The 20080-nt window shown below is 49.0% G+C and overlaps 1 protein-coding gene across 3 annotated transcripts in view; it reads right to left on the reverse strand.

The window, feature by feature from the left end:
* Positions 1-20080, reverse strand: part of PLEKHA2 (pleckstrin homology domain containing A2) — a 57565-nt gene that overhangs the window by 34830 nt on the left and 2655 nt on the right. The window contains exons 1-2 of one of the 3 annotated variants that reach the window (XM_060001420.1): positions 16946-17041; positions 10814-10977 (exon numbers count right to left, since the gene is read on the reverse strand). In XM_060001420.1, the coding sequence (XP_059857403.1) occupies positions 10814-10954 (141 nt within the window). In that variant the 5' untranslated portion in view covers positions 10955-10977; positions 16946-17041. Of the gene's footprint in view, positions 1-10813; positions 10978-13521; positions 13588-16945; positions 17042-20080 lie in introns of those variants that run through there. The other 2 variants (XM_060001422.1, XM_060001421.1) reach the window with 2 other exon arrangements.

A 20080-nucleotide genomic window follows, 5' to 3' on the forward strand; every position in this document is an offset into this window, starting at 1 on the left:
TTGTTGTTTCTGGCCACACCGTGCGGCTTGCGGGATTTTAGTTCCACGACCGGGGATCGAAACCGTGCCCCCCTGCCGTAGAAGTGCGGAGTCCTAACCACTGGACCGCCAGGGAAGCCCCCAGCCCTGAGTTTTGTATTGGAGTGTATTTTACTGTGAGTTTAAGTCTCTTCTTGCTAGATTTTAAGCACTCTGAGGACACGAGTAGCATCTTATTCCTCTACCCAGGAGACAACTCAATTTTTAAATGAAAACACAATTTGCATGGTGGTTAAGTTCCCAAACCAGTCCTTAAGAGCCTGCTACCCTCACAGGATACTGGACAACCAGGACAGCTTCTCTCTACCACTGGCAAACATTGTGCCTTCGGGAAGACCCGTTCAAGTTCGAACTTGGGTGTCACTTGAGTCTGCAGTTCCCCTGTCCTGGGGCAGGGTTCCTGTGGGACAGGAACTGGGTGCAGGGGGGAGCGAAAGGAAAGGGTCCCCAGTAGAAGGGAGTCAAGGACCTGGGGGAGGGAGTTGAGGAAGGGGTTAGGGAGGGGCCAGCAGCCGGGGAGTGGAGACAGAGGTTGGTGGGGAGGCTGCCTGTACGGATCACCTGGGGACGTTTTCATACAAAGAATGCCCATGCTTCGTTCCAGGGTTTTAACATAAAGGGTAGGGCCCAGGCACCTGTATGTTTTTAAAGCTCGAAGGTGATTCCACCCCACGGCCAGGTCTCAGGCCCCCAGTTGCAGACTCTGGCTGGGCCTGCTGACTCTGCACTGGAGACCCAGCAGCGGGTGAGAAAGGCCAGTCACCCCGTCGTTGCACCATCACCAAGAGGGAAGCGGAAGACGCCAGGGCAGTGGGCAGAGAGGGGGAAAGGAGATCCCAGCCCCACGCTGGGTGTCTGTGAGTCAGGAGCAGCCTGTCCGTTTCTGGGGCTTCTAAATTTTCTGGAACAACGTAGGGCATAAGGCACATTCCTATTTAATGGCGGATGGCTTTAGGAAGGTGCGGCCAACCCTTGCTTTCTGCTCAAGGGTTCTCCTGCCACCAAGGGCCTCAAGGGAGCTCCCACTCCCTTAACTGGGAAGCAGGGGGTTGATTCTTTCCCATCACCAAGGAAGGAGCTGAGGTGCCCACAGAGATGTGACACACCTCCCAGGGGGAGCCTTTTTGCTAGAAGCAACATTGTTTCTTGAAAGAGAAAAATGTCCCCATCTTCTAGTGAGAGTAACAAGAACACAGAAATGACCAGAAGACCTATCTACAGATTCCTAAATTCATGGAATGTCAGCGCCAGAGGGTTCTACGGCTGTCCCATCATTCACCACGAGTCCTCTAAGCCTCACCTTGAGGAAATGACTTCCTCAAGCAGCCGGGTGAAGACAGACAGACGTCCTAACTCCCAGAGTCAATCGGCTGCTTTGGCAAAGCACAGCCCGATAAAGGAAGGCGGAAACTGACAGATGTTTAGAGTCTGTTTTGCACCAAGCCTGCTGCACACTGTCAGTTCACCCTAACAACCCATTTCACAGATGAGGAATGTCGGGATGGAGCAGGAGAAGCAAGTGCTCCGGGTCACATGGGTACTGGGTAGTCAGGCGAGGATTTGAACCCAGCCCTTGTTGATTCTCAAATACCACGCACTTTCCTTTATACCAGGCCACCTCCTGTGAGACAGTCCTTCACATCTACCAGGACCTGCTCATTATCTAAGAGTTGATTATCACCGAAAGGTAAATACAAGAGCCGGACCAGCAGGGTTACACCAAGACGCCCTAAACAGTTGCCCAAACTGGGCAGGGCAAGAACTAGTCAAACTGGCTCTTGGGTGCCAAACTCCAAAAGACCAGGATTCAGAGAGCGAACAGGGGGAAGGAGAGATGCTGGGCCTTCTGGCCTTCTCCTATGTGTCTCCTGGGTGCCTGGCAGTCAGTCAGGACCTTAAACTCAGTAAGCCCACTCCTCACACCTTTCCTCAACTCAGTCTCCAACACATTTGCCTCAAACTCAATCATCACGTCCCCTCCAAGCTCTAAATGATTCCCTCCCCAACCTCCCCACGTCCATCAGCCGCTCCATATTCTCCCACAGTCAACCAGGTTACCACGCCTTTGACCACTGAACTTCGCCCTTCGGTCAGTCACCAAGCCTGCCACCGTCTTCCTTCAATCGGCCTTTAGATCTATCTGTCCCTTCCTCTCTGTTCCCACTGCACCACCACCGTGCAGACACCCCAGGAAAATCCAGGACAAATTCCTCACTGTCTTCCCCGATTCCAGGCCCTCCCATTTCCCCGCCCATCCTGATGTCACTGCCAGAACAAACGTGAACAAATAGCACCTCTGTAGTGCTTTAGAGTTTATCAGAGCACTCTCCCATTCATTACTTTATTTAATCTTCACAGCAACGATGTCAGAGGTAGAGACAACAGAGGCTCAAAAACAGGGGTGTTTCCCAATTAACGTGTTCATCAAGTTGTCCTGTGCTTGGCTGACGTAACTAAACAGGATGGATTCTGAAGCAAAATCTGATATGCAGCCCTTCTCGCAAACACACAGTTGCCTGCTTTGCCTTAGAGACATTTTTTAAAATAATAAAATGGCATTCTTTTGTATATAAATACATATATAACTATATAAAAAGAGATGTATATAATAGATACACTAAACAAATGCTGAAGGTTACAATCTAAAGCAAAACTTAACAATATAACCGAAGACAAATTTTAAGAAAACTTAGAACAGTCATCCCCATGGTTCTGCATTAGTAAAACCTCTGCTTGAACTTTAATACCCAGTAGTGCTAGCTATTAACATGATTGCCCCAAAGTGCTTCTTAATTTTTACTTCTTTTTAATTTAAACAAAGTACATCTTGTTATAAAAACGAGAATCGCCCTAAAGAGTAAGATTCCTATAGAAAGCGCATAAAACAAAATTACACTTACAGTATTTTATATTAACTCTCGAAAAGTCCATACAACATTTTAATGCTAAAACCATTAATTTAATAATAATTTACCCTAAGCAGAATTTGCATTTTGATGGAAAAAAAAAAAAAAAGATCTGTTGCTCGAAATCTTCTTTTTGGAGTTTTTTTCCCCAAAAGCATTCTGCATTCTACGCTAACCCAGCATGGACAAAAACAGGCCAGAAATGCCACTTAACCCTTGAAATCATGTGTCTCCGTGGATAGTTAATACACCAATGACATAAAATCCATGAATTAACAACACTTTGCCCCCCAAACTGATAAAGACCTGAAAGTTATCATGATGGTTATATGTGCTGAGAATATATATCTCGGGACAGACACACAAGAACCTGGAAACCCTGGCTGCCTCTAGTTAGGGGACCTGTGACTGGGGGCCAGGAGTGGAAGGGAGACACATGTCACTAAATCAGCTTTCCCACATTTAGAATTTTATACCATGTGTATGTATTGGCCTTTTTTTTTTTTTTTTTTTTTTGCGGTGCGCGGGCCTCTCACCGTTGTGGCCTCTCCCGTTGCGGAGCACAGGCTCCGGACGTGCAGGCTCAGCGGCCATGGCTCACGGACCCAGCCGCTCCGCGGCATGTGGGATCCTCCCGGACCGGGGCACGAACCCGTGTGCCCTGCGTCGGCAGGCGGACTCTCAACCACTGCGCCACCAGGGAAGCCCTTGGCCATTTTTTAAAGAAAGTTATCATCCTGCTTCTTGGCATTTTTGACTTTCTTGGCAGGTTTAGCATATGATGCAAAAATCTTTTAAACATTGTTGGATTTCAGCCAAATTTTGCTCAAAGAGGTTTTTGATACAGAAAATGCAATTTTTTTAAAAAATAGCAATTTTCACCCAGGCTTTAAGGCAAAACTATTGTCCATTCCATGTTATATGTTAATATCATTTTCTACCACTCTTCTGTATTCTTTCTACTAATAGCCAAATATCCATCTTTTTGTAATACTGCTGAAGCTCTTTGCACCTTTCAGTGGAAAGAACGGCTTTCAGCTTTTAAAAAAAAAAAAAAAAAAAAAGCAAAAAGCAAAGGGCTTTTATCGGGGCCCCAGAGTTACGAGGAGAAATGCTATCTTTTTGGATATTACGATGATTCATAATTCACATTATGGCCTTTGTAAAGTAAAAGCATCTGAGTATTTACTGGCAAAAGAGAGAAAATACAATCTACAGAGTAAATCTGACAAGGACAACTATCTAGTGCAATATTGTTTTCATGCTTCTGTTTATCCTTCGTTCGGGACAATATAATTTAGTCTCGCAATTACCTATCCACGTGGGCATCACAAGAGTTGTACGTAAGCATCGCCGTGCAACTAAAACATAGTGGGTTACTCGGTCGGTAATAAAGTGGAGCAGGCCAATTAAGAAATTTCACCTTTTCTGTCATGACAGGGACCAACATTAAATTAAATACATGTGCTGGGGCCATAATATCATTGTAATGTTTGGCAGGAAATCCAGCCAATGTTTGTCTCTATTCAGGAATTATCTGTGTGCTCGATATTGTCAGCAGGTTGATTTTTAAATGCATGAACCAAATCAGGGGCCATAATCAATAGTATTGAAACTTTCCATTTATAGGGTCCTTTTTAGCTAATGGGTTTCATCCTCTACCTGTTTGGTGCCACCACTGCCTGGATTAAAAAAGCCTTGATTTGGGCTTCCCTGGTGGCGCAGTGGTTGAGAGTCCGCCTGCCGATGCAGGGGACGCAGGTTCGTGCCCTGGTCCGGGAAGATTCCACATGCCACAGAGCGGCTGGGCCCGTGAGCCATGGCTGCTGAGCCTGCGCGTCTGGAGCGTGTGCTCCGCAACGGGAGAGGTCACAACAGTGAGAGGCCCGCGTACCGCAAAAAAAAAAAAAAAAAAAAAAAAGCCTTGATTTCATACTTTATCATATGGATTCTAAATTCCATCAGGCACTCAAGGCTGTACCTGGTCCAGCACGCCGACCCCCCACACGCACGCACCACCATCCCGCCAGTGGACATGCCGCTGGCCTCCTAAATCTGCCGTTTTGCTGCAGCTCTGCTTCCAAGGGCTGTCCTCAGGTTAGTGTATCCATTCCGTCCCCCTGCGTAGAGCCAAGACCATGACCGTCCACAGTGCGGTGTGCGAAGCCAGCTCCCTTGGGACCACTCACAGCAGGTCCCCCGGGGCATCTGGCTAAGCCTTTGCCGACTTCGGCCTGAGCTCAGACCCTCGTCGGGCTCCCTCCCCTTCCCTGTCCTGCTTCCCAGTTCTCTCCTTAAAAAAGAACTTTCCACAAATCCTTGTCTCGGTGAGTCCTGGTCTCAGGGTCTCCTTCTGGGGAACTGACGCCTGAACACCCTCCAAGCAGGCAAGCTCGCCTTCCCTCCTGGGTGCTGCCTCTGTCCCATAGTGATGCTGCTTCCCTCACAGGTGCCCTCCTGTCCCCCTAGGCTGTGCTTAGGACAAGGCGCCTAACAGTCAAGTGAGATACTGTAAGTGAGAACACTTCAGACCTGTAAAATGCGCTACAAACCTGAATCGCTAGTAGCAATAATGACTCTAACCTGGCTCATCCTTGCAGACCTGGATCTAAGCCACCCCTCCTTGAAGGGGTGCCCTGCAGTTCCCCCTGCAGCAATTTTATCTAATCCTCTATATCCTCACTTACAGTGCAGGCTCCAGGAAGGCCCAGACTTTGTCTAATGCACTGTCGCAGCCTCAGCATCTAGGCTGATGCCTGGCACATGGGGCATATTTAGCAAATATGTGTTAAATAATGATGCTGAATTCAAAGGTCTTGCTCTAGTCTCAGCCCCTTGGGAAACAGAAGGGCGAAAAGCCGCGTTAAGGATCATCCAAAGTGCCTACGATGACATGCCTAACGTACAAAACAACTCAGTGGCAGAGCCAGGACCTCATCCTTATCTCTTGTCTCCCAGGCCTGGGACCGTTCCATCTGAGACTCCACCTCCAGGCCCTACATCTTCCCTGGACCGCAGGGGAAAACTGCAACCCCTTCTCCTTCACCCAAACTATTGGCATCTGGGCTGTTCACTTTAATGATATGCCACCTTGTTATAAAGACGGACTGGGTGACTTCCTTGGTGGCGCAGTAGTTAAGAATCCGCCTGCCAATGCAGGGGACACAGGTTCGATTCCCTGGCCCGCGAAGATCCCACATGCTGCGGAGCAGCTAAGCCCGTGCTCCACAACTACTGAGCCTGCGCTCTAGAGCTTGTGAGCCACAACTACTGAGCCCATGCACCACAACTACTGAAGCCCGTGCGCCTAGAGCCCGTGCTCTGCAACGAAGAGTAGCCCCTGCTCGCTGCAACTAGAAAAAGCCCGTGTGCAGCAACGAAGACCCAACGCAGCCAAACATAAATAAATAAAATTTTAAAATTTATTTTAAAATAATAAATAAAGAGGGACTGGGATTTTTTAGCACTGTAGGGTTTTTTGTTTTTGTTGTTGCTGCTTACCAGTAAATTTATTTTATTTTTTTATTGAAGTATAGTTGATTTACACTGTTGTGTTAATTTCTGTTGTACAGCAAAGTGATTCAGTTATACGTGTATATATATATATATATATACATTCTTTTTTTTAACATATTCTTTTCCATTGTGGTTTATCACAGGATACTGAATACAGTTCTCTGGGCTACACAGTAGGACCTTGTTGTTTATCCATTCTCTATATAAAAGCTTTCATCTGCTAGTCCCAAAGTCCCACTCCGTCCCTCCCCTGCCCCCCTGCCCCCTCAGCAACCACTAGCACTGTTGTTTTATGTGTGCTGTTTTCACCTCCCCAACTAAACCTGAAGCTTCCTGGTGAATTCCCCTCCACACCATCTCCAGGACCCTGCACAGGACGGACCACACATATCCGCTGGAGGAAAGAGGCAGACAAAGATGAGGCGTGCAGACGCTGAAGCCAGACAGACCTGGCTCCAGGGCCCGCTCGGCATTTACCACCTGCATGGCCTTGAACAAAGCCGCTGACCATCTCTGCACCTTGCAGAGAAAGTGAGAGAGTCCCCGCGCCCCAGGATTACTGGGAGGACCTAATGAGATAACACATGCCAAGCATTCGGCACAATGGCTGGTATATGGCAACCGCTCAGTAAGTATAACCCGCAGTTAGTAATACTAGTAGCAGTGGTAGTAAAAACAGGCTCCCAAACACCGACTTCCAAGTGGTTTAAACAGGCAAAGATCAAAGACCTGAGTTCAGAAAAAATCCTGCTTATTAATGCCTATTAAATACCTAAACTATTATATCAGGTGTCTCCTTTTCCTTATAAACTTAAGATGTTCAGTTAACTACACACAGTCCCCAATGTCCTTCTCCACAGGGAAAGGCCAACCCTCCTCCCCCCAAGTTTGCTTTTCTGGGTCACCTCCCATCCACCTCCTCCTGACTCCTGGCTCCCTGCTTCGCCCCACTCTGCAGAGCTTGCATTGGGTGTAGACTCCATCCCCAGTCCCGGGAGAACAGTGCTGGACACTTTGCATTTCACAAAGGCGTCCCTTCCGACAGCCTCATTCGTTCATTCAATGAGCGCACATTTATCAAATGCTGGACACTTGGATCAAAAGCCAGACGACCACCTGCCCTCTAGAGGACCTCCCAGCCCTGAGAGTCCCCCAGCTTCTCTTTCTTAATCACAGACTCACCTTTGAGAGCTCTCCTTCCTCCCAAGCAGCATTAGGATGACTGTCTCATTCTCAGCAATAAGAGCAGGCGAGCTGGATTCAGACGGCCAGGGTTAGAATACCGGCTCAGTCACGTTCTTATGACAAAACCATGGGCAAATTTCTTTCCCTCTCTGCTTCACCCACCTCACCTTTAGAATGAGGATAATGATGCCTACCAACTAGACCTGTCGGAATGAAATGAAAACCCAATGAGCCTATATGGGATAAGAACCTAAAACAAGAGTGGATATATGCATATGTATAACTGATTCACTTCGCTGTACACCTGAAACTAACACAACATTGTAAATCAACTATACTCCAATATAAATAAATAAATAAATAAAAATATAAGAGAGTGAGATAATAAAAACATTTTTCTAAATGTTTTATTTAGAAAAAGTGAAAAAGTCTTAAAGTTAGACTAATTGCCTTTTTTTAAATAAATTTATTTATTTATTTAATTTTGGCTGCGTTGGGTCCTCGTTGCTGCACGTGGGCTTCCCCTGGTTGTGGTGAACGGGGACCACTCTTCGTTTCGGTGCATGGACTTCTCACTGCGGTGGCTTCTCTTGTTTCAGAGCACGGGCTCTAGGCTCATGGGCTTCAGTGGTTGTGGCACGGGGGCTCAGTAGTTGTGGCTCGCGGGCTCTAGAGCGCAGGCTCAGTAGTTGTGGCGCACGGGCTTAGCTGCTCCGCAGCATGTGGGATCTTCCCGGACCAGGGATCGAACCCGTGTCCCCTGCATTGGCAGGTGGATTCTTAACCACTGTGCCACCAGGGAAGTCCCAAATTAGAGTAACTGTATCCAAAATGCCTACTAACTGTTATGCAATAAAATCATTTATATACTCAAAAAAAAAAACCAATGAAGTCTTTAGAACAGCGCGTGGCACATATTAATAAATGCTCACTGATACCATTTTACAGCTTACAAAAAAGATCTACCCCTTAGTTGGAACGGCTGTTTGGCGTTAACACAACAAAGTGCTAAGCTAACCACTGACGAAGAAGCAGTAAAATGTTCTGAACTGTTGCTATGTCACAGCAAGACTCCCCTTTTCCAGGCATCTGCCAAGCCAGCTAAAACCTCTGCTTCCAGGGAAAATGTAAAGAATCTCGAGCAGGGACCACAAGTTCTATTTGTAACTCAAACTCGAAGAAGGCTCTGGAGGAAAGAGCATCCTGACAGCTCAGGGGGCAGAGAGGTGCAGGAGGCTGCCCTGGGCAGGGTGCGACCTGCCGCAGAGACTGACCCCAGAGACCCCTGCAAGGCGGCCCGAGGCACAGCGCCCGAGGGAAGTGCAGGTTCTGGAACCAAGGAACAGTCAAATCAGAGGGCAGGACACAGCGAGGGAAATCCCGAGCACTGCCAACAGTTGAGACTCGAGACGGTGGCAGTATGGTCCTGGGTGATCCGTCGCCAACAGCAAGGCCCTCAGCCTGTGGCCCAGGGCGTGAAGGAGGGTCCAGTCTCAGGGGAGGGAGCTGGCAACAGCTGGGCAGGATTCCCCAAGCATGTGAATTTCCGATAACAACGGTCCAGGCAGGGAGCATGGCACTAAGCAGGTAAATCAGGACAAAAATCCATTCGAAACACCTGAGCTAATAAGGCAGGTGAGCAGGAGAAGGTACACAAAGGGAGAAAAGGGAAAAGAGTAGACCCAGAGACCCCAGCCTGGGGCTCAGCCCTGGCCCATCAGAAGCCAAGTGTACTGGCAACAAAGACGAGTCCAATCCCTCCAACGGTGGGAAGGCAGCACCTTAAATGCTACTTCCTTTCATAGTAGATGTGTTGGCCCAGCTGTGGGCACCCGTGCAGAGCAATGGAGGGAAAATGATGTAGCAGAGCCCAAAGGCAAACAAACCCAAGACCAAAACATGGTAAGAGGCGAGCATTCCAGGTACGTCAAGGATGGGAGGGTCTGTGTGTAGGTTTCACTCTGCACGCTCAGCACGTTAAATGAAAGTAGCCCACAGAAGGGTTTACCAGGGATGTGGGGTGAAACATGGGGCTTCTATTTAGGGTTAAGTCTTTCCCAGAGAAGGTGATTAGTGGCAGTGACTTGAGTACGTGGTCTGTATTTATAGCATTTTCTCTCAGCCATCAAATCCAGAGGACAAATGCCAAGGGCCTCTAGAGGATGAGTACCCGGATTTTTTCCACTTCACCTCTTAAAGCAAAACCCCTCCCCTAACATTCAGACTCTCCTCTGCCCAAGTCTCTGAACGAGAGCCAGCTCTCAGCCCACACCCCTTCCCGCCCCAACAGGGCCGTGACCCACGACCTTGCTGGGTCCACAGGCCATGCCAGGCCTTGGGGCGGGAAGGGGTGTGGGACCCACCAGACTGCTCCAGGGCAGCAGGAAGGGAAGACTGAACAACACTCAGAGCGCCAGAAAAGAAGACCTGAGATCCCAAATCAGGAGCAGAGCAACTTTTTCCCAGACTGGTGATGACTCAAGGGATTCCCGGGCACAGCAGTAAAGCCTCGGGGGCTGTCTTCGTGCCTGATGCCCCAGAACGCTAAGCAAGTCACCCCATTCTGCCGCGTCCTTGCCAAAGTCAACTCCAATGTGAGCCTCAGTTTCTCATCTGTCACAAACTGGGTGGCCCCCAAAGTCACCTCCCACCCAGGATCCTATGACTCCCTGGGCAGGAGACCAAACAGGTCCAACCTTTGTCCAGTTCAGGGAACCAGGTCAATTCTCTGCTGGGCAGGAGCCCCAGACTGGAAGAACAGGAGTGGCCACGAGGCTGCACTCCTGACACAGGTAAGAGGAAGGAAGCCATGCCTCAGAGCCTGCATCCAGCCCAGCCGGCCTCTGCCAGACTTGTGCAAGGGTTAAATTCCTAGGCCTGAGAAAAGGCACCAGATCCCCAGGGGCAGGAGAGAGATGAGCTTCCTCCTCCTCCAGCTAAGGTCTGGGATGGTTTCCTGTGCATGTGTGTATGCGTGCATGCGTGTGTGTATGCATGTGTGTGTGTGTGTGTGTGTACGCGCGCGCCTTTGTGGGGTTTTTCCCTCCCTCCTGACCAGCAGGTTGTGCTGCCCATGACAGAGGGAGCCCCTGAGGCTAACCCTGTGTGCATCGCCCCAGCAATGATGGGCGGCCGGCCACCCTGCCCCTTCCCATACCACCTCTCACCTGGGGGTTGTCCATGTACCAGAGAAGGCAGTTGGCCTGCGTGTCCAGAATAAAGTACCTCCGCAGAAACTTGCCGCTGTTCTCATTCTCCTCGATGTCCAGAAACCCACAGATGCGGTTCTGCCGATCCACATAAGGCATTCCTGGGCTCTGTTCACATTACCCTGTGTGGCAGGAGGGAGGGAGGGGCCGTGAGAAGGAGAGTACAGCGGGTGCCTCACTCCGGCCTGACTCCCCTCTGCAGAAGGGAGGCTGCCACCCTCTCCCACGGGTGTCCTTCCCCAGGGCCCCAGATGTCCCACCCCAACCAGACCCTGGAAACTTCTGTCAACTCTGTTCCATGAACAGTCACCAAAATCCATGAATTCAACTAACTTTCCTGAGGCTCCACTATGTGCCAAGCAGAGCGCTAGGCAACTTTACACGCGTGGAAGATGTGAGTCTAGCCCCTGGGTCAGGGGCCTGGGTTCAAATCCCAGTTCTTGTCACTTACTGATGTTTGTGTGACCACAAACTGTTTAATCTTTCCATGCCTCAGTTTCTGCATCTGTAAAATGGGGATAATAATAGGACCTACACCAGATTTTGGCGAGAATTAAGTACGTGACAGACAAAGCATTCATAAACACTAGGTATTGTTATCACTCTTCAGAAAAGCCTTGTGAAGTAGGTTATAACCCAATTTATACGTAAAGAAACTATTGCAGAAAGGATTTGAGCTCCCGTGCAAACACCTGGATAAACTCTGCTGAGAATTCAGGTGTGAAGAGCAGCCCCTCCAGCTCCATGAAGGTACCAAGGAATCAAATCCGAGGGGTTCCTGGGGCAGGGCCACACCCCTCAGCCCCAGGACCACTTCCTTCACTTTGCCATTTCCCAGAAGCCACTTGTAATCGAAGGAATGAGGGAGCAGAAGAAAGCCCAAACCTGAACACTTTCCTGATTGCAGAAGAGGGTCCGGCGATTTGAGACATTCCGCACCCTCAGACAGGCCTCCCCTCTCCTGGCTCCCTTCCGTCTGTCTGAAGAGCCAAAGGAAAAGGCAGGAGCTCTGTTCTCCTCCCCAAGAGGAAAAGCACCCTCCAACAGGCAGCTACACCCCACCTGGACGCACAATGCACTGCAGAAGTGCGACACGGTGCCCAAGGGTTAGAAAACCCCACGTGACAGTCAGAACTTCAAGGACAGACGCCACCCACCCCACCCACCCCTGGTCCTGCTTGGCTCCAACAAAGCAAAAATTCACTGTGACCCAAGCCCGCCATGGCCCTGAGCCTATGACTAAGCACAGCTGAGAGACGGCTGGCTTCGGGCCGTGCCCTGCACCATGACCCTGGGTAAGCCCCTGAGCTACCAAGATGCCACGCCCGCAGGCTTCCTGGCCAGGAGGAAAGTCCACATGCAGAGACACACATGCCCACAAGACGAGGCGAATTCTAAGGATGTGGATGGTGGCGGGGCCTTGCGGTGCTGAGACGCTGCCCCAAGAAAAAAATACCCTGCTCACACACCAGGATGCCAGGAAACAGTGAATCCCTTGATTCCAGGTAAGGTCAGGCAGAATCCCAACGGGGCAGATGACTCAGTCAGGAGGGAGGCGGGTCAGGGGATCCCGCGGCGACTCGCTGGGCAATGATGGGAGACAAAAAGGAAAGCAGGCAGGGAAACAGGACACAGATGAAACAGCACAGCTAGAAGGGAGTAAAAGAGGAGGAGAGAAAAGGAGAAAAAGTGTGAAGAGGAGGTTTAGAAAGAGGGCAGAGGAGAACGAAGTAGCAGCACAGTGGGAGAGGAGGACCCCGAGGGTGAGGGCCAGGGGGGAGACACCCCTGCACGCAGTGCATCACGTGGTCAGAGGTCCCTGTGGCCAGATCCCCAGCTCCTCGGTACCTCCCCAAACTAAGCCTCCATCCCAGCTCCCGTCTCACCACTGGCCAAAGTGAGTTCAGGAAAGGGAGAGAGATGGGTTCAAGCCAAGGGGTAGGGTCAAAAATGGGGAGGGAGAGGCCCAGCGCTGGTTGGGGAGGAAGCGGATCCCTGAGAAAGGATGCAGCTTCCCCCAGGGAATCAGGGGAAATCAGGAGTCCCAGGCAGAAAGGCTGGGTCAGCCCTGCAGTGAGGGTGCACCCAACCCCCAAGAAAACTCAGCAAATTCCCCTGATGCCAGCGCAGCCACAGAGACAGACGTTCCGGGGGATTCAGCGCTGTCGCCACCCGGGACATCCCGAAGGGGAAGGGTATAAACTGCAGTGGATGACAAAGCCAACTGTCTCTGGGTGCAGCCAGCAAGCACAGCACCCGACTTCACGCTGCCTTTCCAATGTCCCCTCTTCAGCCCAAGGGGCCTGTCTTTTTCTCAAGTCAGAGGCCAGAGAAGCCACTGTTTCCACAATCCTCCAACAGTCTACTCTTGTAGAGGGGGCTTCCCACTTGCATGGTGGGAGAGGACCCTCAGGGACCAAAAGGAAAGATGATAAAAAGAAGAAATCTGGTTACACATCTCCTGACTGTGGTTCTAGCCCAGAAAAAAAAAAGCTGCTCTGATGTCCTGAGAAGCAGCTGAGTCACAGGGCTCATCAGCATGTGGGAGGTGGGTGGGGGCAGGATGGGCGGCAGGAGAACCAAGCATCACACGGGAAGTGTGGTTAGAACGAACAAGCCCACCCACACAGAAGCGACAAACCTAAAGATGGCGCAGACACACAAACCTGAGGTCCCGAGCCCCGTCCTCTGACAGTGCATCCTCATCCCGTGGGTGCATCCCTTGTCCCAGCAGCTGCTGGTACAGAGAGCCAGCCGCCACCGGCCCCCAATCCCCTCTCCCTGCTTCTTCAACCTGCCCCCCAGCATCGTCCAAGTCTCCGCTGGCTCCTCCCCTTTTTCCCAGAGAGGCTCCTCGGATGGGATTAACTCTGCCACCACCCCCCCAGCCCCGAAAACCAGGCAGGGAGGGGAGAAAAGGAAGTACCAGCAGCCGATCCATAAGGGGGAGGACACCCTGATGCACATACACATACTGTCTATCACCTCTTCGAAATGTCCCTTCCAACTTGCATGACACTCCTCGGTTATACAGTTCTAGCCTGTCTTTTAAACTTTAAAATCACTTGTTATCTTAAATTTCATTTTAACCGAGTTCCCCAGTGTAAAAATACTGGGGGGAGGGTGACACTGGGTGATGCGCCCCAGGAGTTGCCCCATGCCCACCCCCGCTGTATCCTGGGTCCCTCAACTGGACAATGACTCTCAGCCCATCTCCTGGGGCAGCGTGCAAAGTGTTCTGGCTGTGTCAGAGCACCGGACAGTACTCTCTCAGGCCAGCCCCTCCACCTTCGCTCTGATTCCGTAACGAGACCACCCAGCGAGGAGCTCCTAGACCATCACAACACACGGACAAGAAAGAGCACAGACTCTGTGCCCAGCAAGGGACCTCGGCCCACCGCACTCAGCATCCTGTCTTTCCAAAGCACGCCAATCTCCCCAGTGTCTTCCATTTCTAGTGCAAAATTCACAATATAACAATGCTAGCATTAAAAAAAAAATCACTCTAGGGTTTCCCTGGTGGCGCAGTGGTTGAGAGTCCGCCTGCCGATGCAGGGGACACGGGTTCGTGCCCCGGTCCGGGAGGATCCCACATGCCACGGAGCTGCTGGGCCCGTGAGCCATGGCCGCTGAGCCTGCGCGTCCGGAGCCTGTGCTCCGCAACGGGAGAGGCCACGGCAGTGAGAGGCCCGCGTACCGCTAAAAAAAAAAAAAAAATCACTCTAGCCAACTGTTTTCACTTTTGCATGCTTTTTCATGCTTCTGTCCACATAATCAACCTTCTTAAAACTTTAAATTATACCGTAAACATGTTCCATGTTGCTACACAGTCTTTATAATCAGTGTTTTTAATGGTTGCATAACATCACTGGACTGGATTTACTATAATTTACTTAAACCATTTCTCCATGATTAGACAGTTAGATGATATCCAATTTTTCTAATGCTAAAATTCATCTTTTTATACTTTCTTCTTCTTTTACACATGGATACAGCATAAATTCCAAGTAGTAATAAGACTAGACCATAGGTTATGAACCTTTATAACTCTTGAGACTTATTACAAAATTGCTTTCTAAAAGTATTTCATCTGTTTACACTGCAGCCAGCAATATATTGTTACCATTGCTATAATCTTACATACATTGAATGTTCTCATTATTTTAAACTGTGGCTAGTTTAAATATATAATGACACCCAGTGAGGCAGAACATTTCTTCATGTTTCTTTCCTGCTTCACATTCCTTCCTAGACTTTGTTAAATGCAAATCAAAATTATGTGTGGGGCTTCCCTGGTGGCGCAGTGGTTGAGAGTCCGCCTGCCGATGCAGGGGACACGGGTTCGTGCCCCGGTCCGGGAAGATCCCACATGCCGCAGAGCGGCTGGGCCTGTGAGCCATGGCCGCTAGGCCTGCGCGTCCGGAGCCTGTGCTCCGCGACGGGAGAGGCCACAACAGTGAGAGGCCCGCGTACAGCAAAAAAAAAATTATGTCTGCACACAATCAATTTCTCTCTCTCTCTCTCTCTCCGTCTCCCTCCCTCCCTCTCTCCCTTTCTCTCTCTCTCTCTCTCTCTCTCTCTCACAAACACACACACCCCAAACAAAACCAAAACATAGCCTCAATAATTCAAATAAGTAAATAATGTACCTTAATGAAAAGTAAAATAGAAAAGCAGCAAGTTTTACACCATCTAGATTTCCTTAGTACATAAGTTGCTAAGTATGTGCTGCAAATGAAAATATGTTAAATATTTAATTGATGGTAAAAGTGAAACTTTCTTTTTTGGCCACGAGGCTTGCAGGACCTTAGGTCCACCACCAGGGAGGGATCAAACCCGGGCCCCCTGCAGTGGAAGCACAGAGTCCTAACCACTGGACCCCCAGGGAATTCCCAAAAGTGAAACTTTTAGAAAGAAAGGGACTTTGCATGGAGTTACCCATTGATCAGCAGCAGAAAATGGGTTAAATGTCAACTAACCTGAGATTCCTGGCCAACGCTTGCCAGCTGACGAGATGAAGCTCATGAGAAAAGAATCAATGGCTGCCCACCATCGAATGAGATGAGGGCACAGGGCAACATCCCCGTCCCAAATATCTCCTCTACTGCCCATTCCAGTGCCTTAGCCTCCATCATTGGAGGAGATTCAAGCCAACAATAAAATTCTCCCCTAGGAATTGAGACAACGGACATCTTTATCAGGCTCATTAATATACAAGAGACAACTTGGGACCAAGACCCTAAGAAAATAAAACAGGTCCCAATGGGAGACTGAGGCATTAGCAGGGAAGAAAAGTAAGAAGGCTGTCTCCTGAAGACACTTCTTAGGATTCTTATACACCCGGGACAGTAGTATGAAGCTTTCCGGAAAGCAGTTTGGCGGTATGGAACTAGAGAGCTAAAAATGTTCCTATCCTTTGACCCAGAAATTCTACTTCTAGAATTCCATCCAAGTAAATAAACAAAGATGCAAATACAGATTAAAATAAAACGATGGCAACTGCAACAGAATTTATAATGACACAAAGTTGGAAATGCCCTGAATGTCCAAATGATTAGGGAATAATAAATAAATGATAGGACATTCACATAAGGAAATGTTGCACAACCTTTAAATAGCTATGTTTTCAAGTACTTAAATGAATTAGGGAAAAACTCCCCCAAAGTTTTTTAAAGATACAATAATATGATTTAGAATATGATCCCAGTCCTCTAGGTGTTATTTTTATATTTCTATATTTGGATAGAAAAAGACTGACATCCAGGCACCAAAATATTAGCAGTTATTATCTATGGGTCACAGGCGAATTTTATCTACATCTATATTTTTTTCCATATTTTCCAAATTTTCTACAGGAAATGTATGTTACTTTATTTAGCAGGAGGGAAAGCTATTTAACTCCACACACACCCCCATCCCCAGCGTACAAGTTTTGAAGCTGAGAATAAATTTCTCAATTCTCCAGAGTCCATAAACAAGCAAAACCTTGCCTAAATTATAGCGCTCTTGGGACTTCTTAGTGTTTCAAAGTCTTAAATCTAATAAAGCCATGTTCCACCCATCACAGTTGCCCAAAAGCTAGGTACCTACCCAGAGGGCTTTGGCACCCTCCAATCTAGTTGGGTTTCTTACTTCCTACTGCAGCCTCCCCTAAGAGAGGCTCTTTCTTTCCTCTGTGGGTTTGGTTGCTTGCTCTCTGGTCTTCATAAGAGGAGCCCCTGTCCTGGGGGTCAACTGAAGATTCACACGCAAGTCAGTGCCTCTTTCCCTCTGCTGTCACAGAGCCTGCAGCACAGCACGCCCAGAAGCAGGGATCCCGACAAAGACCGCCCCCAGTGGAATTTTCCTTCTTGAAACTTGGGCGATGGGACTGACGTCTTTAAGTTAAATGTCTAGATAGATGAATGAAAAGATGGATAAATAGGTTTGTTTGTTTTTTTAAAGAAAAGCTGAAGAGCTATTAAGTCATGAAAGCTCTGGCTTACTGTACTGGACGTCTTATTTGTAAGATCTCTAATGTGGCTTGAAGATACAGGAAAAAATAGAGTGAAATAAGGGAGATTCATCTGCCTGATCGTCCTGATACTTCTGAGGTAAATACAAACGAAAGAAAGTGGTAACAGAGATAAAGCCTTAAATGGTATTGGCCCCAGGATGAAATAATCCACTATAATCTCCGGTAGTTCAAAACTCAAAAAAAATGAATCCATTTTTAAATTTGGTTATTTTTCTTTCATGTTACTTGGCGTTGGTAGGAAAGGGAATTTCAGGGATTTTGCTCCAGAAAAAAGTCAGGAAGGCATTTCTTAACATAGGGGGGCGGGCAGGGATGCAGTGAATACATCTGCTATCTTGTCATCCTCGAGGGTAGAAGCTGGGGACAGTAGCATCAGTGGTAAGTGAGAGAGATACCAACGGGAAATTGCTAAATTTCTACAGGAGAAAGTTAATCGGGAAATGACATCAGAGGTCTCAGAGAGGACTGTAATAAGCAGACAGGAACTGGGGTGTGGAGGTTAGAAAACGTATGGGCCATGCGAACAGAGAGTTCGCCTATGTTTCCATCTCCCACCTACATAAGGGTGCATTGCAGAGGGCCCACGAATGCCCAGGGCCCAGTAAAAACACAAGAATGACAACAACAAAACGCAAGCGTGGCTGTTTCAGAACACAGCTCTGAGACTGGGCCAAAGACTCTAACTTCCAAAATGTGGGAACATCTATTTCCTACCGTTATAACATCATTGCATTCTGAAGCTGTCATAAGAGCACATTCCAAATAGTCTGAGGCCGGAGAATAATGTGAGAGAGAAGAGAATGTACTGAGAACACATTCCCAGCGGAAGAGCAGGCTGAGGAATGCAGACATCCACAGGAATGGGGAGGGTAAGAGAAGGTGCCCGACGTCCCCTGGACCCAAGAACTCTCAATGGAGGGCAAGAGACACTCGAGGAATTTTTTAAGGGAAAAAAATACTGGGGAAACGGCAGGAACGACTGACTACTGATACCACTCCAACAAAGATGCCAAAAACAGCAAAATGTTTTAAACTCTCATGACCTCTCTGAACAGCAGCCTCATCTATGTTCAGAGAAAATGTGGTTGTTAGAGCTGGTACGAAACAAAGGCCTGCCCTTGACTCAAGGCTCCTGAGACCACCTCCCCCCAGAGAGTTCACCAGCACAGGGACCAGCCCCAGGGGTTATAAATAGCCTATAAAAACTGAGATCTCCCACTTTCAGAATCCAGTTACTAGGCTCTGCGATTCAGTTTCACTGTAGGCCTTCTTACTGGTAGCAGCACAGCAGCTTGGTCCTCATTTAAAAGTTGGACCTTCTCACCCACTAAAACCTGGGCAGTAGGAGAAGGAAAAGAAAGCATCCTTATTTCTCCTATGTACTAGCCTCTTGCAAAGTGCTGGGGGAAAGTCTAAAGGGCCTAAGCCTGCCTGTCTAAAGGCACTGTGCTCCCATCTCTGGATGTAGGGATGGAGGAGGGGCCAGGTGTGGCACAGAGCACGTGCAGGTGACAAGGATGGGTCTGAGAGCATCTGACAAAACTCTTGCAAGAACGTGACCATTGAAGAGGGCGAGCTGATTTCAGTGACCCACCGCTGTGCTGGAGTGAAGTGAAAGAGCATGGGTTTTAGAGTCAGACAGACTCTACTAAACTCTTCAGGGCCTATTTCCTCATTTGCGAAATGGAGAGAATCGCTGTACCTACTTCAAAGGCTGCTGTGTGCATTAAACGAAATAATGTGTGAAAAGTGCTTAAGAGGAGGTCTGGCAAAGACTAAGCACTGTGTAACTGTTGTTGTTAAGATGTGTGCGTGTGTAGTGCCTAACAAGTAGTACATGACCCCCACCGCTAGGTAAAACAGGGCAGGCAGCTGCCAGGCCGTCTCCACCCCTCAAATATCAATAAGTAAATCCCACTGGGAAGGCAGTGATGCTGGAATCCCTCACAAGGAAAGGCACAAGCTGCCCTCACTCTTCCGTCTACTCCAAGAACCATCATATTTCTCAAAAATTCTCCAAAAGGTTAAAAAAAAAACAGTCCAAGAGATCCACCGACTCCATCTCGGCCAGGCCACCCTGAAAGTTAACAGAACCAGGCCTGCGATCAGAAGCCAAGGAAGGGTCTCTGGAGCCACCTCCTGCTTGGCCCGTGGGAGAATCACAGCAGCAGAGATCCGCTGCGCAAATGGATGGCCAAAAGGGAGTCCCAGCTGATGGGAGGGCGAGCCCTTGCCTTTGCACTTTAACCCCAGTGTTTCTCAGGGAGAAGGGGACCTCCCTTTTTATCTCAGCTGGCCGGGCAGAAAGGCAGCCCAAGGTTCGGAGTAAAGGTCAACGGGGCCTTCCAATTACTGTCCCACTACAGCAACCACAGACCTGTGCAGAACGGGAAGCAAGGGACCCCATCCCTCCCACCCCCCAGCCGCCCTATCTCCCTGCCCTGGCCAATTCCCTGGCTCAATGATGGGCTTATATCAGGCAGGGCTAGGATTCTGCTCTTGCCATAGACTGTCACACTATACTATTTGCTCTGCTTCCTTCCTTTCCAAAGCCTAACAGATTGGATTGCCGGAGTCCTCTCCAGCTCACTAAGACACGTGGAAAACTGAAAGTAAGGCAGCGGTGGGAAGAGGGAAGAGGCCGAGCCGTGCAACGCCCCAGCACCCAGATCATCTTTTCCAAGCTCCACGACTATCTCGGCCAAAAT

The sequence above is a fragment of the Delphinus delphis genome, chromosome 21 (assembly GCF_949987515.2).
Source record: "Delphinus delphis chromosome 21, mDelDel1.2, whole genome shotgun sequence".
Lineage (NCBI taxonomy): Eukaryota > Metazoa > Chordata > Mammalia > Artiodactyla > Delphinidae > Delphinus > Delphinus delphis.